Source organism: Cygnus olor, chromosome 4, assembly GCF_009769625.2.
Source record: "Cygnus olor isolate bCygOlo1 chromosome 4, bCygOlo1.pri.v2, whole genome shotgun sequence".
In the NCBI taxonomy this organism is placed as follows: domain Eukaryota; kingdom Metazoa; phylum Chordata; class Aves; order Anseriformes; family Anatidae; genus Cygnus; species Cygnus olor.
In genome coordinates, this window is record NC_049172.1 from 71,574,768 (window position 1) to 71,598,626 (window position 23,859).

General features: G+C 51.3%; 2 protein-coding genes across 11 annotated transcripts in view; one reads left to right on the forward strand and one right to left on the reverse strand.

The window, feature by feature from the left end:
- The first annotated feature begins 55 nt into the window (after positions 1-55).
- On the forward strand, positions 56-2,251 carry MRPL35 (mitochondrial ribosomal protein L35). Its single transcript, XM_040556440.1, has 4 exons — positions 56-212; positions 336-507; positions 1,521-1,665; positions 1,887-2,251. The coding sequence occupies exons 1-4, from the start codon at positions 182-184 to the stop codon at positions 2,073-2,075; spliced, it is 537 nt and encodes a 178-aa protein (XP_040412374.1). The 5' UTR covers positions 56-181; the 3' UTR covers positions 2,076-2,251.
- A 2,498-nt stretch (positions 2,252-4,749) lies between these two features.
- REEP1 (receptor accessory protein 1) overlaps positions 4,750-23,859 on the reverse strand; it is a 64,997-nt gene continuing 45,887 nt past the window's right edge. For 3 of the 10 annotated variants that reach the window (XM_040556429.1, XM_040556428.1, XM_040556431.1), the window contains exons 7-9: positions 18,183-18,218; positions 9,671-9,810; positions 4,750-6,939 (exon numbers count right to left, since the gene is read on the reverse strand). In XM_040556429.1, coding sequence (XP_040412363.1) covers positions 6,868-6,939; positions 9,671-9,810; positions 18,183-18,218 — 248 coding nt within the window. In that variant the 3' untranslated portion in view covers positions 4,750-6,867. The other 7 variants (XM_040556439.1, XM_040556437.1, XM_040556434.1 and 4 more) reach the window with 5 other exon arrangements.

The following is a 23,859-nucleotide window of genomic DNA, read 5'->3' on the forward strand; positions in this document are numbered from 1 at the left end:
GGCCAATCAGAAGGCGAGGAGGTGATGACGCAGCCAGGAGGCGGGCGGCCGCCATTTTAGAGCTCGGCGTGAGGCGGAGCGGAGCTGCGGCTCCTCCTGGGCCCGTCAGCGCCGCCCCCAGCGCGGGGCTCCCGGGGCCCTCCCCCGGCGCCGCTCCGCCTCCTCCTGCGGCGGCCGGGACATGGCGGCGGCGCTGCGCGGGGCTCTGGCGGGTCGGTGGCTGAGGGAGGGGGGCGGCGGCGGCGGCCATGTTGTGGGGGGGGCAGCTCGGCGCCCTCGAAATGGCGGCGCCTCGCCTTAGGGCCGCCGCCTGTGAGGGCTGTGCTTCTCCGCAGGGCTCCTCCGGCCGCTCGGCAGCTGGGCCCCGTGGGCAGCCCGAGGCGTCGGCGCGGGGCGAGGCGTGCCCGTGAGGGGATTCGGGCGGCTGCGGGAGGCGGCGCCGCTGGGGAAGGGGCTGGGGCCCCTCGGGAGCCTGCCCGCTGGGGGCTTCCCCTCCGTCCTCGGCAGGTAGGGTACGGTCTGCGCGGTGCTGGAGTGATTCTGGTGTGGGGGTGAAGCCTCTGGGGGTGTGGTGGGGTCAGGAGGCAGGTAGGCGCTGCCCCGCGCTGCCTCCCCTCAGCAAGAGCTCGCCAGCAAAACAAGGGAAGGATGGAACAGGCAATGAACAGATCTTCACAGAATCGTTAATCTTGGAAGAGACCACCTGGTCCGACCACCCCCCTACCACCAATGTCACCACCAACCCATGTCCCCAAGCACCAGGCCCAACCTCTCCTCGAACACCCCCAGGGACGGTGACGCCACCACCTCCCTGAGCAACCCATCCCAACGCCTGACTGCTCTTTCTGAGAAGAAATGTCTCCTCATTTCCAACCTGAACATCCCCTGGCACAACTTGAGGTCATTCCCTCTAGTCCTATCACTGGTTACCTGCGAGCAGAGGCTGGCCCCCAGCTCCCCACATCTCCCTTTCAGGTAGTTGTTTTCACCAAGCTTAGCCCCTCCTTGGCACCTCAGCAAAGTAGCAGGTGGCCTCCTTCTTGGCTGAGAAGCTTCTTAATGCTTTTTGGTCTAACAAACAATTATAATCCGAAGTCTTCCACTTGTATTGAGCATAATGCTTGAAGGAGGATGTAAAACAGAATGTGCTTTGTAGGTGTAGACTTGACTTTACAAATAGGCTTCTTGTAATCGCTTTCCTTTGCTGATCGTTAACACTCTAGAAGTTCTGAATGCCAATAACAATTGAGTATGTTTGCTCTTGAGTATTTAACCACGCTTTTAGTAGATGGAAAAGCTGTTCTATAGTAGCTTCAAGATGAATTTATTTCATTTGGAATTCAGTTAGCATTGATACCTACGCTTGTTGAATGACGTGTTGCAATGTGAGATGAATTTTTGTTAACCCTCAAACAAGTCAGAGCACTTCTGATTTCTCATTACGTGAAAAATCTAATGACTGGCTTAATGAAAGAGTTGTTTCATTCCTGTTCTATTTCCCCCCCCTTTTTTTTCTTTAGAGTCACACCTCTACTTCCAACTATACTTCAGCAGCCAGTGAGGACCGTCACTTACTACAGTTTACGGAAAGGAAAGAGGAAAACTGTGAAAGCTGTCATCGACAGGTTTCTCCGACTGCATAATGGCCTTTGGGTGAGGAGAAAGGTAAGATTTTATTTTTTTTCAAGGAAGACGAGCTTTGTGTTCACAGACAGCGGGCTGTTTTCCTTCCGTTAGGAGGCAGTAGCTAGTATGGAAGTGTGCATAGGGAGGCTCCTGACTTCCTGGAAGTGGGGGGTTTGTCCAGGTTTGCTTATCAGTATTGCTATATATGCATATTGGCTGGCAGCAACCTGCTTAATTTCTTCTGTATTTCCTTCTGACAGTCTGGTTACAAGAAGAAATTGTGGAAGAAGTCTTCTGCCCAGAAGAAGCGTTTGAGAGAGATGGTGCTGTGCACTAGAACACAATGTAAGCTCCTCGATAAAATGACCACTTCTTTCTGGAAAAGAAGAAACTGGTATGTTGATGATCCCTACCAGAAGTACCATGACCGCACAAATCTTCGTGTGTAGAAATTGTTATTTTTTTGCACCTTTCTACGAAAGAGGTGGTGTCTTGTGTGGTATGGCCCCGGTATCTTAATTTTAGATCATAAATCTAATGTGTTACTTTTATAAATAAACATACGCGTATCATTTGATCAGAATTCTGGATATTGGGGCCCAAAATAAAGGAATATTCAAGACTACTTTGAGCACCAATTTGTGTTTTACTTAACAGAGGGTGAGAGCTGAACTTGTCACCTTAGTGTTCTAAGTCTGCTGGTTTCATGTAGTTGTGTGTAAGATTGTATATGTGGATGAATACAGCCTAAAATAAAAGGTAGCAGATAACTCAAATTACTTAATTTTTTTTAAAGAAACATGTTTAACCTCAGGATATTTTTTATGTCCCTACTTGTTGGTAGCTTGCTACCAAGGAGAGAAAGAAGAGTGGGATTTTGTTTCGGTGTTGCTGCCCGTTATGGTACCACATAAACTGTTGCCATGTCTCCGTGTTAGCTTAGGAAAGATGTGGAAAAGGAATAGGAAAGAAACTTGTGGTTTTGATAACCAATTAAAAACATATTAGCCAGATTTCATAGCAGAACTCCATTATGGGCCTGGAATTTTGTATTTTGTATTGGTTGTTGAGTAGCGGAATTGCTTCATTGGGTCCTATTCTACACCCGCAAGCAGTCAGCTCTGAGTATTTTCTTGTTTTTTACACACTGCACATCTCTGCTCGTGTGTGTACAAAAGACCACCACAGATTTATTGTGGGGCCCTCTGGCAATGTAAGTTGCAGCTCGTCTCTGGATTCAGTAAGGAGACTTTATAAAAGGCTTTCTCTATAAAGCTGGTAACTTCAGCAGGTGTGTGAAATACAGTTGCTTCAAAACATTTCCTAATAATTACCCCTTATTAATTAGGTGCTCCCTGTTTGTCAGCTCCAGAGCCACCTGCGTAGCAGGAGATGGTTGGCTACACGAGGCTGTAGCGTTTCAATGAATTCACTGGTTACGCAGAGTGTTCAGTAGCTGTATTTTTTTTTCCAGTTCATCATACAGAAAAGTTCTGAAGGACATGCAGCACTTAGTGAATACATCTATATACAGTCAGCCAGAATTGAGATAAAAATAATACAGCAGTCAAAGTAATTATTCTGGCCTGCCAGATACATTGAACGGACTAAGGATGTTGTCTTCTTTATTTTTCTTAAAGAAAAGATTAAGACTTTATTCCGGATGTATATCGAGCAGTATAACAAACCCAGCAAAACGTCAGCCTTTGGAATCGTGACGGCCGTTCTCGGGAGGCGTCGGGTGTACCATTTCAGCACAGGGCTTTTCTGCTGGTCACAGCAAAGAAATCACATGAGGTGCACAGCGGTGATCCTTACTTAGTTTGGATAAACGCAGATCCTGACACCGTGTTCTCTACTTCAAGTACGATGCCAGATGCGTAACAGGTACCCGAAACAAACAGCAGAAAGGAGACTGTGATTAACGAGCGCTCTGTCACGAGTACAAGGGCTTCGTTACGCGGGAACACAGAGTTCAGGGAGCAGTCGGAGGCAGCAGGTTGTTTACACGAGGCTGAGGAGCATCGTATCTCTTCCAGCAGCTTTCTCCCTCTCACTAGCAATAAATAACCCGATTTTCCTTCCGTGCTGGGTTTGCACCTACACAATTTAGATTAGCGGGGGATTGTTCTGCGGTTACAGCGACAACCATGGAGTCCCTCTAGTTGATGTGATCCTGATTCAGTAGTTGGCAACCACTGTAACTGCGCTGATGGTGCTGTGCCAAGAACAGAGGCACAGAGGATGCTACCGGGCTGCTCTGAACCCGATGTCCTCATAGCTGAGGTGAATTTATGGTGAATCTGTGAAGTAATTTACAGCCCCATTTACCACAGACCAGATGCAGTTTCCCTTCGGCCCCAATTGTACTTAAAATAACGCACGTTACGCTTGAGCCTTGCGCTGGCTAAAGGCTGTAAGCTCTAGGGGCCGGGTTTCCTGGGGCTGACTGCTCACCAGCAGGTTGAACGCGAGGCAGCAGCACGCCCTGGCAGCCAGGAGGGTAAGTGGCGTTTTGGGGTGCGTTAAACGCTGCGTAGCCAGCCAGTCAGCAGAGGCGTTCTCCCCCTGTATTTAGCGTTGGGGCAGCCTCCCCTTGAATATTGCGGGCTGTTCTGGGCTCCGCAATATAAAAGGGACGTTAAGGGCCTCGAAAGCATCCAGAGGAGGGCGACAAAGCTGTAACGGGGCTGGAGGGCGTGTCCTGCGAGGAGCAAGCTGAGAACTGCTTCACACCTACACGTGCCCAAGAAGCCTCCGCCTCTGGATCTGTTTGGTCACGTCCTGCAAACTGTTTGCCACGAGGGGTCAGCATCAGTGCAGGAAGGCCACTTACTGAATCGGGCTCCTTCCTCTGGCACGGGCTCCAAAGAAAAGCTGGACGAAGGACTTCGTGTCTGGTGTTTACTTGAAATAAACGTAAATAGCCGAAGGGTGAAACGACAGACCTGGGGCAACACCTGTAAACAACCTGTGCGGGGACGAGGAGAAATCAAAAGCACACGACTGGTCTCCTGTGTACAGAACACTACGGCACTACGTGGACGTGGGGAGGCGTTCACATTTCTCGTCTATCTATACACAAATATACAGCTCAGTTGATAATTTAATACATTATTTTTTTGCCAGACATACGAAAAGGTTTATTTTTCTCCTTTATACAGTGAATGTTTTGAGAGATATAAGGCAACTCCCTTGTCAACGATTTCACCTCAGCACTTAAGAAAATCTAAACAGTCAAGTTTACAATAAAACAGCAGATTAGACGCAATTAATATTTTCAGTGAGAATCAATGTTAATGCAGCGTGTCTGGGAATAGAATTTGTCAGATGCTGTGTAGCTCTATGGTTTGGTTTTTTTGGCATAATTGAGTGCAAACTTGTCAGCTTTTTATCTTATGGCAGCCTATTGCATCGCAGGGAAACGTAGCTTGCTTGCAACAGGATTTTATTTCTGCTAACACTGCAGGCAGTTCTTCTCTTTCTTTTTATGCTTGCCAAAATAAATCAGACTCCAAAGCTGCTTAAAAATAAAACACACAAGCTGAGCTCCTCAAAGCATTTGCTGACTACATTATAAGGACTGACTCTTCTGTAACTGCTATTTAGGACTGTGGGTTTTTTTACAATTTACTTTCCGAGGACTTCTTCCTCCTTGCCCATTGCAAAACGTGATTAATTAGCACGCGTAAAGGAAATAAAATTCTCCGGCTATGGGGCCAAATATTGTGGCAGACTCAGGAAGCACCTACTTGCTTTTCCCACTTCCTAGCCGGGTCAGAAAAATATCTGTGCGCGCACATAGCCCACTTCTCTCTTCCCCGCATACCTAGGAAGCTCTGGGGGAAAGCTCGAGGCTGCGTCAGGCAGGGACAGCCGGGATATCGATGCACATCCAGCAGAGAAAAGGCTGTAAAGGCCACGTCAGCTTTATCTCTGAGCCTGCCGCGCTCCAACCGGCTGTTGGCATCCTGGGCTGCGCCTGCACTAGCCAAATAGTCCTACTCGTGGTCCAGGCTGCGCACGGATCTGTCAGTGAGGGCGGTTCTAGGTAACGCTAAATGTTTCATCTAGTCTAGGAGCTACGTCCGAGAGCAAACACGAAGGGCCACGCACTTAACTGATGCGTGAATTTCACATGCGGAACACTTACAAGAGACACCAACTTGAAGCACAAACACAAACCCGACGACGTCTTCCTCTTCTTTTACACGTCTCATGTATATATGGATACAAACACAGCGCGCCGCCTGGGTCCTGCGGCTCTAACCAAACCCCATGCTACAGGCGGAACTCCGAAAGCAGCTCGGCCCCGGCGCCCTGCTCTGCTCGTGTAAGCGAAACTCCAGCACCCCACCAGGAGAGCAGAACGCTGGGGCCGGTACTGTTACCTGCAGGGGAGAGGGGTTCGTTTTCCCCTGGAAGCAAGTCGCTAAAGCGATTCTAATGCGTGTTGCCGCAGCTAGCACACGACTGCCTCGCTCACGCTTCAGAACTGTCGGTGGAACATTTGCCACAAGCAATACGCTCCGTCGTTCTCCACACAATACTCTCCTGGCTCAGGCTGATCAAAATTAAGACTCCCCTTTCGTTACCTTGTTGACACCATTCATCTTGCACCTCTCTTCCTCGTCCTCTCTAAGTTCTGTCTCTTTAGCGCAATGGTTGGCTCAAAATACAAGTGACCTACTTGCAGGAAGAGAAACGGCATCGCAGCTCAGCCTTCCCTAACGAGTCCTGGGCATTTTGAACAGCCAGAATACCGAGATACTTGTTACATCGCCACTGCCTTGAGGAGGAAGGGAGGGAAGAGAAATCCAAGGCTTCTGCAAACCCACTTCCTTAACGATAAAGCCACGAAGAAATACGCTGTCAATGCATCATCACGAGCAACTGATTATTTTCACCTTCGCTGTGCATTCACAGGGCCAGAGCTATGCAGACACAAGGGAGAGTTGTAAATGTACAGCCCGACAGGGTTAGCACGAGTGGGGGGGACGCTCTGCAAACAAAACGAGGGCTCTGAATCTGCAGGGCTCTGTCAGGCTGTCCTAACCATGTCACCGACAAACGCGAGAAGCATGGAATGGGGTACAGAGAGAGGAGAGAGAAAGGCCATGTCTACAACGCTGTACATCGAAGCACATCCATCCCGCTGCTGTTTCCTACATTATTATCGAGTAGCTCTTTAAGGCAGAAGAGAGACATTCTGTGGATCTTGGTGCTATTGGCTCGTTGCACTCACATTGTTTCAGTGGCAGAGGACGAGGTACTTTTCTTCCTGAAGCGAGGTCTAAGGGTCCTAGGCGGTGCCTGCAGAGAGACGAAAGAAAGCATCATCGGCGTGTTAGGAAATGTCGTTTTCTTGCCTTAAAACTCACCTGTCTTTGTGGCACCTCTGCGGTAACGATCCTGTTTCAGGCACGAAGAAAGAGAGAGGCACATCTCGGCCCTGAAGCTCAATAATGAAGCACCAGCTGAGGACTAAACCCTTTCAGAAAACCTTTGTAGACCCTTACCCGAGTCAAGCCAACACCTGCCCCTCTGGCACCTGGTTAAAGGCATGGCTAAAGCTCGCCAGTCACACAATGGTCCAAGCAGCCAGGGTAAATCGGTGCAAATTCCTGCAGCCACTGGATCCAGAGAGCAAAGCGCTGGTAGGAAGCCCGCTCTGGTGTTTCCCCTCCACCTTGCTCCGTCCGGCCCCTCTGGGGGCACAGCTCCTCGGGGCACCGCGAAGCACAGAGGGCCCCCGAGGTGGAACACGCTGCGCCTCTCCTTCCCACCAGGCAGAGCGCTTTCCAAAGACCCGCTTCCTGCTGGGGAGGCTGCACCGGCACGCTCCGCTGACATCGTTCTGGATGAGGACTGCTGCAATTGTGCCTTGCAGCCAGCTCTTGCGGAGGGCTTTAAAAATTGAGCAGCAGGCTCAAGCGTGGAGCTGCACGGACAGACTCCCAGGCCAACCTGCCCACGAGAGCCGCCGAACGCCCCAGAGAGGCCAGACCAACCCCGTGAAATTGGCTTACTCTGATTAGCCCCGTTCCCCAGACCGAACTGACTGAGACAGAAATTGGTTAGAAAAGAAAGCAAACAACAAAAATCATCGTTCGCATTGCATAATTCTCTCTGAAAAGCTTCGGCTTGGCCCTGAGTCTTGTCAGATTCACAGAAAGAAATGGTTACCAGGTGCTGCAGAGGAGCACAGCTTCTCTGAAATTTTACCGCAAGCCCCCAGAAGCACTGGGGACCAGGCTGGGCTGGCTGTACCCAGCAAGGCACGGCCGGCAGAGCAGCGCTGAGGAAGGAAGCTGCTGCGTGCGGCAGTCAGGGATCCTGCCACAGCCACAGATCCACCCAGGCTCGGAGCTGCTGCCTCAGTCTCCATCTGTAAAGCAGGAGCCCTGCGACGCAGCCCGACAGCTCGAGCAGTACCTCCTGCAGCTTGGAAGAGGGCTTCTTTGGGAAGCCAGCCCGCTCTCACAGCAAAGCAGCCATCAGCTGCCCGGTAAATATCCTAAATCAGGAACGAGGCGCTCTGCCTCCTCTGGGAGGCCGCTTGGCAGCTGGGAGAGCAGCTCCCGAGGCTGCACCTTCTCACGGTAAGAGCAGAGCAGGGTCCTGCACCTGGAGTACAGCAACCCCATGGAGTGCTACAGGCGGGGGTCGAGTGGCTGGAAAGCTGCCTGGTGGGAAGGGACCTGGGGGTATTGGTGGGCAGCCGGCTGAATGAGAGCCAGCAGTGTGCCCAGGTGGCCGAGAAGGCCAACGGCATCCTGGCCTGTATCAGGAATGGTGTGGTCAGCAGGAGCAGGGAGGTGCTCGTCCCCCTGTGCTCGGCTCTGGTGAGGCCGCACCTCGAGCGCTGTGTTCAGCTTTGGGCCCCTCAGTACCAGAAGGACATCGAGGCCCTGGAGTGTGTCCAGAGCAGGGCTACGGAGCTGGTGAAGGGCCTGGGACACAAGTCCTGTGAGGAGCGGCTGAGGGAGCTGGGGGTGTTCGGTCTGGAGAAGAGGAGGCTCAGGGGAGGCCTCATCGCTCTCTGCAACTGCCTGAAAGGAAGGTGTGGGGAGCTGGGGGTCGGCCTCTGCTCACAGGTAGCCAGTGACAGGACTAGAGGGAATGGCCTCAAGTTGTGCCAGGGGAGGTTCAGGTTGGAAATGAGGAAAAAAAAAAATCTCTTTACTGAAAGGGTCGTGAGGCATTGGAACAGGCTGCCCAGGGGAGTGGTTGAGTCACCACCCCCAGAGGTATTTACACGATGTGGTGCTTACGGACCTGGTTTCGTGGTAGACTTGGCAGTGCTGGGTTAACGGGTGGATCTGATCATCTTAGAGGTCGTTTCCAACCTAAGTGATTCTCTGAGTCTACAACACCCCACCAGGAGGAGGTGTGACTGCTAGCCAAACCACCCCAGGGGAGGGGGGGGCCAGACCACCTTCCCCACGGTGGAGATCTCCTGGCTCAAATCCCAGCGCTACATCAGGGCTCCTGGCCGTGGCTCCGTTCCCCCCTGCCCAGGGCATTAACAAACCATATTTGTTAATACCAGGCCTGATTCAAAAGCTGTTGAAATCCTGAAGTCACTGGTTTTGGTGGGGTTGGCCAGGTGCATACTCAAGCAAGAGGGACCAGGCTCTGAACTGGGAGCTCTCTGGCTGTGGGTGCTGGCAGTTCTCACCCCAAGTACCTTGTCTCAGGGACGAAAATAATAATTCCTCTACAGAGAGGGAAAATGAGTGATTGATATCCACATCCTCTCACCAAAATACCTTCATATTATTACATGGTTTAGAGCTAGATCCAAGTTTTGCACTTCAAAATCTAACTCCGAAGCCTTGTGTAATTATTATTTCCACAGGTGTGGATTCAAGCTTCTATCAGGGAATCCACACGTAGGAAATCGAGTGTTTCCCCAGCAAGACTCGCCCCTGAAAGACTGGACATGTATTGCTTTTGGACTCTCTTTTTAGACCAAAGAAAGATGTTCATTCAGATATTCAAAGAACTTCACAGAAGGAGGAACCTTGGCAGCAGGAAGTACCTCAAGGGGCTGATCCTTCTTTTTGGGCCTTTTGTTCATGGATGTGCAATGCAACAAATCGTTCTCCTCATCATCTGAGAACACAGAGCCTTTCGTTTCGCAGTTTGCCTGCCGTGGCTTTTCATATTTATCGTTCACATCTATTTAACATGGCCGTTTATGGGCTAAACGTGAAGACAAAGGATGAGGAAGATCAGTGACGGTTTGATTCATGCCCCACCAAACCCCAGCTCACTGCAAAGCCATGCATCTTCCAGGGATTAATAGGAAAGTTCACACTTCACACTCCAGTAACAGCAGCTGTGGGGTTAGAAATCAAAACGACCTCGTTTGCAAAGGCATTATAAGCTCTACATGGACTATTTATGTGGAATTTAGACTAGATTCACAGTCTGGTTTTCTGGAGGTTGAATCTAGGAAGAAATTTGGTTGTTTGGCTGAGGGATAAATGAAATAATTGATTTCTTGAATTGCTGATTCCATCCATCGTTCCTACAGGTACCGTTTCTAGAAGGAGTGTCCTCTGGAAGACACCAAGTGGGTGCCGAAGCCCTGCGGACAGCCTGGAGACAGCTCCCTGGGGTGCGGAAAGTGCAGCAGCCATAACTGACCGCAAGCTGGGAGAGCTCCAGCCAAGAGCCCAGGCTAAGATCCACTGAAGTTAACCAAAAACTTCAACGGGCATTGAAGGGGCTCTCGGTAGGTTGTGTTGTTACAAGACCAGTGGGGAAAAGTCCTCTCCTGTCACTAGAGCAAACCCTACAGACTGCTACCACTGATGGATCTGAAGGCAGAGTGCGGGACCATGACTACAGATCACTAACACCTGTGTGGCTGTTCTTACCCTTGTGATTTACAACATGATCTTTGCGGGGCTGGTCATTTGGACGATGCATTTGCTGCCTCAAATCCAGGCAGCGAAAAAAGACGGTATTTTCAGCGGCCAGTCCAAAGCAAGAGCTATAAAAGGGACACCCAGCGCGACCAAGCTCCCCGCATCTCTGCGGGCAGTTTCTTCCCAGCAGGGCTGGAGCTTTCTTAGCTTAACTGACAGTCACACTTTTTTTTTTATTCTAAAATATGGCAGGAGTGGAAGTGTTCGGTGCTTAGACGACACGAATCACAATTGTTGGGTCTCTGACTAGACTGTTCTACAAACATACATAGAAATGATGTTCTTCTTGTCTCATAGAAATAATGTACTTCTTGTCTCAGCCTCACTGCAAGACTCTGCTGGACCGAAGACTTCAGCAAAAGGATTCTTAAATGTCTGATCGCTATTAATCTGTTCAGATCCTTAAAGCACCACATAAATGAGTAACCAAAAAGCTCTTTCAGCCAGGTAATGGAGAGACGAGGGGAAGTGACCTGGCTGCAGCAGCACCGCGTTCACAAGCAGGTGACCGGGGCTCTTGCCAGTGCCAGATTCAAGTCTGAGAGCCTGTGAGATGAGATCTCCGCTCAGGGTACGGATGCTGCAGGAGAGCAGTGCACGCCGTCCTCTGGCTGCTGCCCCCGTGTCTCTTCCCCTGGATCACCACTCACGTGGGCTGGCTGGGATACACCGACACAGGTTCTCAGAAGAGCTGGAATTTGACTTTTATCCCAGTAGTACCGAAAATGCTGACAGTCGCACTGCAGAGAGGCCTGGGATGATGCTGAATTTTTATTTTTTTCTGCATAGGACTGTAAGGATAATACTAAATGTTCTTCAAATCACTTGGCAAAACAGTCCAGGGACATTCTATTTCATTTCCAATTCTATCCTTCCACTTGGGAAGTGAGACATCCAGGAGAAGCCTAGCTTAGGTCATCTTGGGTGCAGGACATGGCCCTTGGTGCCTCCGTACGCCAAGGACAAAAGGAGTCAAGCTTGTTTTAAAAGCTGTTTGTTCAGAGCTTGGACACAGCCTGAACCAAGCATGCCCAAATCTGCAGCCTGTAGGCCAAGCGCTGCCCTGACACCAGATCATGTGTCACCTCCCCAGAGGTCCCTCAGATACGGACTGCAGGCTGGACTTCGGGCAGGCTGGTGCCAAAAATGGGTCGGGACTTCTTTAAAGTGCCTCCCTGAGGCACTCCCAACACCCACCCAGCCCTGCGCCGCTGCGGGGAGAAAAGGGATTTCCCTGGGGAAAAGGGAACAGGCCAGAGGATGCTGGAGAACCAGAAGTAGATAGAGCTTCCCTGTGGAGACACCAGCCGCTGAAGCAGGAGCACGGAGGATCCGGCAGAGGTGCTCTGCGGCCTTTCTCCTGCTGTCAGCTGCTCCGCTGCCAAAGGAGACAGAGGGAAGCGTCGCCCTGATAACGCTCCCGGGAGCCCCATGCTTTCCAGCCTACACTGCTTTCCCCATTATTTTTTTCTCCTGAACTGGGTGCTGGGTCACAAAGACGTCCAGGAAGCGCTGCCAGCTGTGTTGTGCCTCCACGAGCAGCAGGGCAGATGCACAGCGCTCCCGTGGGCTCCTCCACTCTCCCCAGCACCCCGAGCATCACGTCCCTGGCCTGGAGCTGTTCTTTGAAGCCTGGGGGAGAGCCCAGTCCCCAGGCTGGCACACGCTGCTTTGACCCCACAGCAGAGAGGTTCCCAAAGTCCCCTGGAAGCTGGGCAGAGGCCCTCTTCTCCCCTGCTCCATGTCATTGGGAATGAGGCACCAAAAAACACCCACGCGGGAACCAGTTTTGCTTCAGCCTCACTGACCTGGAAGAGTGAAAGCTTCTGAGCACTGGTGGGAGCAGATCTTGAGTGCAGACATCCCCCGGGAGCTGGGGGGAGAAGGGAGGATCCCCTGCCCGTCCTGGCTCAGGACATCACTACTGCAGGAATCCCTACCTCGTACTGAGCTGGGGAGCCAGACTTTGTCCCGTGGCTGTGGGAGCATCGCGCTGCTGTGGGATGGGAGCAACTCGTCTCAGAAGGGCTGCGGAGCAGGGGCCAGCTCTGATGTTGGTTTTCTGCAAACGGGGCAATTACAGGATGAAAAGTCACTGCTACACCAAGAGTGAGTCCTCTGCAGGAGGAGAAGACGGGAGTAAGGCAGGGAATGAACCAGAATACCGAGCAGATGTGAGGAATTAGGGGGGAAGGAGGCTTACAGTGAACAGATGGGGTCTGGGCCACCGAGGTTTGGCTCTGGAGAAGGGGCAGATCAAAGAGCAAAACGCTGTCAGGGCTGGCACAAGCTTCTCGAGGGCAACGCCTGGCCTCGAGTCAGCTCCTGGGTGTTTCTAAGAGCTGCCTCCAGGATCTGAGGCTTTGGGGCCTCAGGCCACCATCAGACGTCCCCAAAGTGGCCGAGCCAGCAGCGTGTGCTGCTCCGGGCACTGCTTCACAGCCAGGAGGGGGCTGTGTAAGTCCGAGGGCCTCCCCTGGCTCTGTCGCCTTCAGGAGGCTCTCACTGCCCACCTCAGAGCCCAGTACCTTTGGGGTGCCTTCACCTCCCACATTTCTGCCTCCACTCCTCTGCGGGGAGGAGCAGAATCCTTGCAGAGATGGGAAAACCGCTGCTGTCCCAGGCTGAAGCTGCTGCTGCCTCCTGCAAACATGTCTTTTCGGCATCCAGACCAGATTATACTCCTCTCCTCTCTAAGGCAAGGCAAAACCTGACCGTATACAGTCTAAAGAGCCCTTAATTCCAGTTCCTATCACCCTATCCTAATTCCTTCCAAGGGAACCCATATGATATAACCAACACGTTGGGCGGGAAGTCCTGAAGTTGGGCATATTGCAAGTTGGAGTAGGTGCCTGAGCATTTTGCAGAGGTGGGATCAAAGCTATTGAATGCACCACAGGGAACAACCCCACATGGGCAAGGAAACGTAGGGCCAGATCTCCGTCATCTTTACTCTCGGTGATTCTACACGGGCTGAAAAATCTCCCTGGGAAAACCCTTCCAGCACAACATAATGATTCTGGAGCAGGCTGCTCTGCCAGCACTTGCTCTGTTATTGACTAGGCTCTGACCGGTGCTGCCGTGTGGATACAGACCGACTCCTGTGGGTTTACACGAGTGTAACAGAGGTCAGGGCCTTGCCCACTAGCTCCAGATGAGCAAAGGACTTCGATAAATAAATATCTGGACACTGAAGTGTTTGGACACGGAAATACAGTGGGAATCCGGCTCCCCAGTGCTTTTGAGAGGTGGACCCCCTTTATTTCCCTAGGTAATACTTCTTGCTCCCATCACTGTAAGTCCTCGGGGCGCTCGGACAAACCACAGCCACTACACCAGCAGGAACAAGGTGGTGTATTATTGTAAAGGAAGACGAAGTCACTCCAAAGCTAAGCCTTTCTGGGGGATCCTTCATGTAAGGAGCTTTGCACAGCACTTAGTAAGAGCAAGAGAGCGGATATTTATTGTACACTGGTGATCAGCTTCGTTTCCCTGAAACAAAGACAAATTTGCCATCATTTCCAAAAGACATTGACCCAAGGCACGTCCTTCCCCAACACTTTTCATTGCCAAACCAAGGAATTAGAAGCAGCCAACTCGACCAGCCACAAAACAGGGGCAGACAGGAGCTCAACTTTCCGAAGCTGAAGTCAAGCGCAACCAAAGCAAACCAGTCCAATCGCATCGTCAACAAAGTCACCGGTTAACGAAAACACATCCCACAAGTGATTAGGTTGTTAAGTGCTAGGCTATTCCAAACACCTCAGAAGAAAACCCATGCAATCTGTAACACTTACAGCAGAGTCCCATCATATTTACATAGAGAAAAGGAAAGAATAAACTGTTAGGGGAAAGCATTTGGGTGTAGAAGGGGAAGGAACATTGGTTCAGAGCACAGAAATCTTCACCTTTGCTTTCATAACATCTGTGGTTGAACTGGAGGTTCTTAAACAGCCATGAATGTTTGAACTTGGTTGCTAAAATGCAAATGTACTTGAAGAGCCTACTGATTTTGTATGGAAATGTTTCCTGCCCTGAAATTACTAACATAAATATTAAAATATTTTTAAATACCGGAGAAACTCCCAAACTGCCATTCGGAGGTACTGGTGCAAATTGACACAAATCACGCCTGTAAAAAATTGATTTGGCATTTAAACAGGAAAGTCTGAGGAATAAAATGGCTGGAGCAACAGAAAGCAGTTGTTTGGTCTTTAAGCTCAGTGAAAGAAAGGTTACAAAAAATCTGTAAATCCCCAGCGCGAGAGCTGGAAGCAAAACTAGCTACGAACAAGAATGAACTCGCCCAGACCATTTAAATGGTTTCGTTCAGGGACACACAAACAGTTCCCCTGGTGAAAAGCCGATTTGTTTTTAAGAACAGCAGCACACCACGAAGAAGGGGCTGGACACATCTGCTACAGCAGTAAGGTGGTTGGTTTAAAACACGAGTAAGTGAACGTCCTACGGTACAGCTGGCCGTGTGCGCTCTGTCACCTTGCCTGCAGGGTGACAGTGCAGGAGAAGATCCCACGCTATTTTACTGGGAAAGCTCCAGAGCTGGCTTTCTGCTGCAACACCTTGTGTAGGGCTGGCAACAGCTAGGCTAGGCTGGCTGTCAGTCTGTAGGGTTGAAGGTGTGCGTTACGGTCTCGGTGGCTGATACGGAGCACAGCCCTGCGGTGCACGTCCACAAAACACTCCCGTTGTTCACCTCTGAAGACCCTGCACGTTTCTTACAACGCCTGAGGCACCTGATCAGCATTCCAGTATTAAATCCCCCCTCGGATACATGCAGCCACAGTTTTCCCGATATACAACGGATTATAGATATCTTTACTCTCTACAAAGACTAAAATCGTTCCCCCCTCTCAGCCATGCCAAGGAAGCTCTCCCCAGCAGCACCTGAGTTAGTTGCGACCACAGCACTGACTGGAAAACTCGTTATTTCTTAAACGCAAGGCCCAAGCAGGCTTGTTTGACGTTGCCCAGCACTTAAGCATTCACCGGGCACTGCCAAAAGACAAACAGACATCCCTGGAGATTTTCACCCCGTCCTTCCCGAAGGAGAAAGCAAGCATTCATGGAATTGCCTTGCTGGCTTTCCACAGGCCTTGGACGTAGAAGGGATTCGTCAGAAACGTGGGTAAAGGCTTGGGAGGAGCCTGGAACAAGGTTTTCGAACAAGGTGCTGAACAAGAGCAAGAGGAGCTGATACAGAAGCTGTCAAGAAGATGTGGGAGGATGCCCTGACGAACACGCTTGTGTTTCGTGAAGGTACCAGAGCAGATGAAGGTCCTGAGCTGTGTCGATACCTTGTCACGTGCAGACCAGCTGTGGTGAGCCGGCTGGGCAGGGAAAAGCTCCTCTTTGGTGAAGCAAACAGCTTCAGCAGCAGAGGAGCCCACCGTGACAGGGACAGATCTGTTCCCATACCTCGTGCCGCACTCAGCCTGGTCTCCAGCCGCTGCACGGCACCCGGGGGCCACAGCTTCAGGACACAGCCGGGCTTTGGCCCAAGCTCTTGTTAACACGTCGGTGCCTCTCTCGGGATATTACCTAGGAGCTGGGTGGGCAGGCTTCTGTGCTCTCTTAAGAGCTGTGGGGTTTTTGTGAGTCAGACAGCAAGAGAAACAATCCCGTTCCACCTGCAAGAGCACTGAGGGAACTGCTCCTGCCAAGACGGCCGCCTGACGGCCCTACGACAGCCTCTAATATCCTGCTTGATGTAAGGCTTGACTATCTGCCCGCTTAGATTATAAACTCTTTGGCAACGAGCACTTGTAATGTTTGTGTCCTGAAGGTGGCCACACAAAGGTTTGAACCAAGGGAAGATCCGAGCCAACAGTGCAGAACGATTCGGTCCTGGCTAAGCAAACGTGGCTTCTTTCTTCACCTTCCTTCTTTTCGGCTTTGAGAAAAAACGTTCACATTACGTAGCCAGGGACCCGTCCCCGAGCGACCAAAGCTGCCCTGACAAAGGAGCATTGGCGATGGCAGGCCTTTGTCTGAGTGCATTAATGCTTCCATCGCCTTGGAGACAGAGAGCGGGCAGCCCGTGCAGGCAGAATGAACCCTCGGAGATGGAGCCTCGGCGTATTCCTATTGACACGGCCTGAGCGACTGCATTATGTCAAGGAAGAAAAACAAAGGCAGGCCAATCTGAGAGACAGAGCACTCAATTTAAACCAGACCAACATGACTTTGGGCCCAATTCGTAAACACACTGGGCTAATTACCGCTGTAGCATCATTGAATGACTTCCCTGAGATTAATTCGTGCCGATGAAGCACTTAGGGATTCAACGATTCTTTTATAAATACCCCTTAAAGAGGCAAATCCATAAAATCGGTTTAGGCTCAAATTAGAAGGGTGCTACTAAAAATGTACCACGAATCCAAGTGTTTCAGGTTTGTGTAAACAGATGCAGCTTTAAACGGGCTTCGTTCTCCTGCACAGTGGCACACTCAATGTGCTAGTGCAAAGAGTTGGAAAAGGAGAACAGGGAGGGTGACGAAGCAGGCGCAGGGCTCGGTTCGCCACCTACACGGTGTGCAAGGAGACAGAGGGTCGGGCTGGGATCGCCAAACATCACTGCTGCACGATGCTGCGTGGCACAGCCGGCTGCCCTGGGAGTGACACTGCCTTTTCACAGACAGCAGCGGCTGCAGCACGGCGGCAGCACCGCGATCCTTCAGTCCCCGGGCTGACTTCAGGCCCCGGGCTGACTTCAGGCCCCGGGCTGCCCGCAGCGTGCACAGTAAACAAGAAGCACATGAGCTGGGGTGCGCAGGAATTACCAAAGTCTGTTTCCACCAACAAGACGCTGCCCGTCTGGGTTTCTTCTTCCTTCCCGGACAATGTGCTTGGCAGCCCCATCCTCCGGCATGCCCACGGCAGAGGCCTCCCTCTCCTTTCATCTGCAGCGGGGACAGAACGCAGAGGGGCTGTGGCTCGGCTCTTCGCAGCCTCGCTGGCTGCCACAGTGCTGAGAAGACCACCAGCAGCCGAGCTGTCTGCTACGCCCCTAAGTTTATAAACGTGAGCAGTGCTGGGGACAGCGGGACGTTTTACAAAAACATCTCTAGCACAAACCGAAGCAGGGAGAGTCCGTTCAAGTGTATTTCATCATACCAGGGTCTGCTTCTAGGCTTTGCCATTTATCCTGCCTGCCCCAAACACAAATGTCCTGCCAATAACGCAGGAACGTGTGCCAAGCCTTCAGGAACAGAGCACGACAGGGCTGGGGCCGAGGGAGGGATGCTCTTGCTGAGTTCCCCGTGGTTTTGCACTAGCCTGACTGGTGATATGAGGCGGGGGAGTGACACCGGTGCAGCGAGGACAGCGGCACAGCCTCCAGAAGAGAAAGGAGGGAGGGTTTTCTCCAGGGAAACGCTCCCTTGGGTACCCCGGGTCAGTAAGGTGAGCAGCACCGCAGTATAGCCATCAGCACACACACGGCTCACAAAGGGGCTCGCAGCCTGGCCTTCCCCTCGCTCACTCCCTGGTGTTAGGACACGCGGTGAGTAGGGGCGGCGGGAGCAAGCCAGGCTGGGGAACGCGGCCATGCCCAGAAGGGACGCGTGGGTATCGGGGCGCAGGAAATCCGGCACTCACCTCTGAGGAGTCGGCACACCGAGCAACACGTGCACACTGAAAGAGGAGCTGAGCGTTAGGCACTCACCCAGGGAAGCTACCGCCTCTCAGCAAACGCTTAGCGTGGCTTCCTCTGCTGGAAAGTCCCGAGGTGGACTCCAGGGCTCCTGTCTGTGTGGAGACGACCGTTTCTCTTCGCCAGCACAAAGCTCGGGGCTCACCTGAGGCCGTGCTAACGGGTGCTGAGGCTGGCACTGCGTACCCTGGCCCTGCTCTCACATCACGAAACAAATAACTCCTGGCTAGAGGGGACCGGGAGCGTGGAGAAGCAATGTATAAGGTTGCATGATGACAAACACAGGGTGCAGTCCTGGGGCTTGTATTGCTGCGTGCCTGGATGTTTTGTTCAGTGGGCTGAGGCAGGACATTTGCACGCACTGGCGCAGTCACTCATGGCTTCTGAAGGAACCCAGAACCACAGAATCACTTAGGTTGGAAAAGACCTCTGAGATCATCTGGCCCAACCTTTAAAATACATTCCTAGATCCCTGACCTTCTTAAATCAGGGACACACCGAGGAGCTTTGCAGTGGAATTGCAGTAATGCAAGTAACAAGGGAGCTGCTCTGTGTCCTTCAGTGCGGGTGACTCACAGGTGTTGTAAATTTGTGACCTTTGCAGCTTCACCTTGCGGCTGGTTTCTGCCTCAGGAAGCAGCCTAGGAACCACGTCCAGTTTGAGCCTTCCGCTTTAATCCTCACAGCGACATAAGTGATAAAAGCGGCTTTTGGAGAAAAAAGGTCTGAGTTTTGTGTGGTTTCTTTGGTCCCGATTATCCCGCACTGCACTGACAGCTCCCCCATAGTCCCACAGTTATTTTAAACCAGCCCAAGCCAGCACTGCTGCTGCAAGAAGTCCCGCTGCAGCCTCCACCTTCCCTGCCCCAGTGCTGATCTCTGCTGCTGTTCACAGGTCTGAGGACCTGTCCCAGGTCGAGAGCTGCCTGGAAGCAAGAAACAGCATTTAGTCCGAACCAAATCCCTGACTGGGGTCAGGGTATGCAAACAAGATTTTTATGTGTCCAAAGGAAAGGATGGTATGGGGCAGAAGCAAGCGGCCGGGTTGTATCATTTCAGCAGGTCTGCTGGCTCCTGCTGGCTTGATGCTGCCATGAAGGCCATGGCCTTTGTACAAAAGACAGGAGGATGGGCCAGCTCAAGGGATTTTTAGCGGATTTAGCTTCTGATTTTACATAGAGTCTGCTGATTTTTGATTTCTGTGGGTTTAGCTTCTGATTTTACATAGAAGGTAACCGACCTCAATTTTATGACAATTTATTTTCTGAGAGCTCGTACAACGTATGTATACAGGCTGTTCTCATATATCTTTCTAGAGTTTTTCTGGTGAGCGGAGACAGAGATATCCAGGAATATCCTGAGTACTGATATTCCCACACTTCTGCTCTGTCCTGCAAAGCCTTTAGAGCTTAAGTTGGACTTAAGCCCCGACTCTCCTGCACAGAGGAGTGTCAGAAAGCACACTGCATGTTTCTGCTTTGAGATCACCCCAGCTAAGGACGATCTCTGCCTGAGGTAAGCTTCAGCAGAAAGGGCACTCGGTCCGGGCAATACGGTGCCTTCGGAGGACGTGATACTCTTGCCCAGGCAGTGTCAGCTCTGGACACCGATGTCCCGTCAAGCAGTGCAAATGTGCTTGCTGGGGGATGTCCCCCTGGCTGTCCCAAAATAAAGGCTGGCTTCAGTGCTCAGCCCACACTGGAGGTTTCAGCTGACATCAGCAACCACCCCATATGTTTGCATCAACTGTGGGACTGAGCTCTGTGGCCAGTATCCCACTCCTCAAGTCACAGCAGAAGGGAACAAGTTTTGCCTGCACTGTCCGGGATGTCTCCAAGGCAGTAACGCAACGTTATGAAGTGCAAAAGCCCCCACTGTTAATACAGACATCTGCATGTGGGTTGTAACTGGGCATTTGCCAGAAAAACAGCAGTACCTTGAAAAATATTCAGAAATGCTTTTCTGGAGCTCCCAGATCTCTATAATGACGAGTAGCCACACGACATTTACAGTTCCCAAACGAAAGGGGCAGTTCTGCCCGGAGGAGAAGCACGGGCTGGAACATGCATCGAGGCTGAAATACCACAGGCTACCATCGGGCTGCCAAGAGGCTAAATGGAGAAACGCTGAGCTAGGAGCAAAGTGAGGGCTCACATAAAGAGGACAGGTGGTCGGCCCGTTACACGCAGGAGGGGCAACCCCCGTGTTTCCTTGGCGTGTGCTGAAGGAAGGTGCGTGTGTTTCACGCACGTGTTTCAAGGCACGGTGAAGCAGACGTTGCTCCTCGTGTCGTCTGCGTGTGGTTTTTGGCTGGGTGCAGGGAGGAGGAGGAGCGGGGTCTTTCTGTGGGATGGGTGTGAACATGGCTCAGCTGTCGGCACAAAAGGCAGCAGAGACGGCGGGTTAAGCTCGCCGAGCATCTCAGCGATTGCTCAAGCAACAGCACAGCTGCCTTCGGTGCCTGGCCAAGGGGTGGATGCAGCTACTGAAAAAGCAGCAAAAGGTACCGGAAAGGAAGAGCTAATTCTCCTTGTCTCAGCCTCTGGCATATTCTATGTCTTGACCTCACAAGACACTCTTCAGCGGGCAAAAATAAACCTTCGCTGTGTCTGCCCGTGGTCTTTGCTAACTGAATGCCAAGCTCTTCACACAGCGATTCCCTTCTGTCAAAAGGGAATTCAGAGGGTCACAAATCAATCTAACCAGCACCAGTCACGTTATAAAAAATCACAACAATGGAAATGAAACAAGCCGAGCAGTTATTTAATGCAGTCAGGGTATAGCATGGTCCTGCAGCCAGCTTTTGGCCAGAGCCAAAGCCCACCGGTGTCAGGAGGGTTTTCTCGGTGGGCTTGGAAGCACGCCCGAGAGATGTGAAAGCAGAACCCAAGCCCCTCCTAGTGCTCACTGTGGGAGCGGGTTTTCATACCAACAAACCTGAGTTTCAGCTGTCTCCTCTGTGCAGGGAAGGCAGCAGACCTCTCTCTATCCCTGTCTTTCCAAATCACTCTCCTTTAAATATCGCATCTGCTCTTAAACAGTCATGCAACAGGACTGGAACTGAGTAACACCAAGTCCCACACCACATCCGGCTGTTTTTCCAGTGCTTAGGGTATAGGGATTCATCTGAACTGTAATCTTGACCTAAAGAGCCATCTCTTGTCTTTGCCACATCGTTTTAAGTGAGGCATGTACCAGTCGTTCAGTGGCAAAGCTGGCTTGAGGAGCTTCCCGTTCCTCACCACTTGGCTTCATACTACATCTCTCCAAAGGTGCCTTAACAGAGTTGTTTTGGAGCTCCCCTGTGAGGTTTATCAGCAAATTGGTCTGAGTTAAAAATAATCCCATAGAAACTGTAAAAGAAAGTATTTTTTTATTTGAATCAAACGCTGAATTAATTTATTGCGGGTCCCACAAGTCCCTGGCTTAACCAACAAGAAAAAATATAGACGTGTAAACAGAAAAGTGAACACTCAAGAAATCAAGAACAGCAACGCTAGGTCAGCTCAGAGCTCTGGTCAGGCCCGTCACTGCCAGCAGCTGGCAGCAGTGCGGGGCAGTGTATATAGGAGGGCACGCAGCAGCACTGCTTCCCCAGGACACTCTCCCAGCAGCCAGACTCCCAGCTCGGGGACTGCCACAGCCCGAGGCCAAGAGCAGTAGGGCAGCTCCCCAGCAGGACTTATTAGGAAAACCCAAGAGATGCCTGACAGCATGAGAAAATAACTCCTGACATTCCCAGGGCTGGCTGCCTTAGGAGCCCAGCTACACCATTTTCAGGATTTCTTCCCAAGCCTGTAGCTCTTTACTACTGGATGGCTCGAGTGGCCTCAGCTGGCCTGCTGCACGGCCTGAGGGCAGCACTTCTTGTTTTCGTAAGGCTCCTGATCTCTCCTTGGCACTGCTGCCTCTCGTCCTGAGAAAATTAAGAGCCTGTGCTAGATGGAAAACAGATTCTTCAGCCTTTGTGCATCCCTGAGAGCCACAGGAGAGAAACAAAGGGTGTTTTCTGAAATGTTACAAAAGCACCGCCGCAGGCAGTATGTGTATGTACTTCTTCATCAAAGCCTGCGACCCCTGCAGAAGTGAGTGATGCTCACACACGCTCCCAGGCGCGGAGATGCCAGTCTCAAAGTAAAAAGGGTTACAACTGCTACAGCGGTGCTTGGCTTTCCCATCTGCAAGGTTGGCTACGGCCTAGCAATGCCTCCTTCCTCGAGCAAACCCCACGTACATCGGCGCTTCTCAGCACATCCAGACAAAATAACACTTCGGGTTCCTGTCCCTGCTACTGATCCTTTGTAAACTCAGTGGCTTTGGGAGCTGCACTTGCAGAGGATTGTAGTGGGTTGGTAGGAATGGAGGGTGCAGGGAAATGGGTGAGTGCAGGAGCACCGGAATGAACAAATGGCAGAAGAAGGGCTATGGGCACGGCACCCAAACCATCAAGATCCCAGCACACCCACATGCAGTTTCTCAGATGCCTGGATTGGAAAATAAAGGCTAGAATAAAAGAAAACATAAAAAGGGACATTTTGGTTGTCTAGAAACTTCTCAGGAGGTAGTGACAAGACAGAGCACTGTTACTATGGCTGAGAAACCTCCTTGAGAAATGGGGATCGATCCACAGACAGCACTTTTCCACTGATCAGGTATTTTACAGGGTATATTCACTGAAGGAAGGCGTGCAGGAAAGCCACATGAGAAATATTCTAAGGCATTGACCCTGAAATACATGAAAATCGTCCATCACACATGGCTTTCAGGATCTGCCCACGAGAATTACAATTTGTTCTGCTTTACAGACACACGGAAGGGCAAAGACATGCTCCAGTGTACTGCAATAAAGCAGGGTCTGAATTCAGGTCTCCTAGTGTGCAGACCCTTCCTCCTGAGCACAACTCTGCCCCTCTTGCATACGCAGGGCCTCTTTCTTCAAGACTCCCCTAAAAGCCTCCAGAAAGCAGGATTTCTACTGCAGGCAGCATCTGCGGTCCCAGCCGGGCTCTCTATTAACGTAAGCTGGTTTTATGTATCCCATCTACTGCTGTCAGACCTTCCGGGGGCTGGTGGCTCCCAAGACCCTTTTCAAGAAAGCAGAGACCTTCAGCTGAGTCACCCTCGTGTCAAACAGGCTGGGGGATTTTTGCTGACTCTCTCTGATGTCAGACCAAGTAAGTCCCATTATCTCTAAGCCAGGAATATAAAGAAGTCTAAAGTTTCAGTGAGAAAACAAAATCCATCAAAAATCCATCTAAACCAACATGGAAGGTGAAGCAATAAGACCAGGTCTGGGCTTGGCATACCTATAAAAGTGTTGGCTCACCCAGAATAGGGCCCTCAGGGCCTGATACAGTCTGACTGAGAGTTCACACCCTTCCATACCCATACACAACAGTCGTGACTTTGAGCAATTCTCCCCTCGAATCGTTCTGGCTACACACATAATTGTGCCCGTACAAAACAGGAGAGATCAGGACCTCTTCTTTCAATTAATCTGATTAAAAGTGACAGCAAAACTCTGGCCACAGTCTTCCACCCAGCACGATGCAGCCGCCCGTGGCTGAAATCACCGCCTGGAGATGCCTGGCTGTACTGGATGAGGGACCTCAGGGAGGTCAC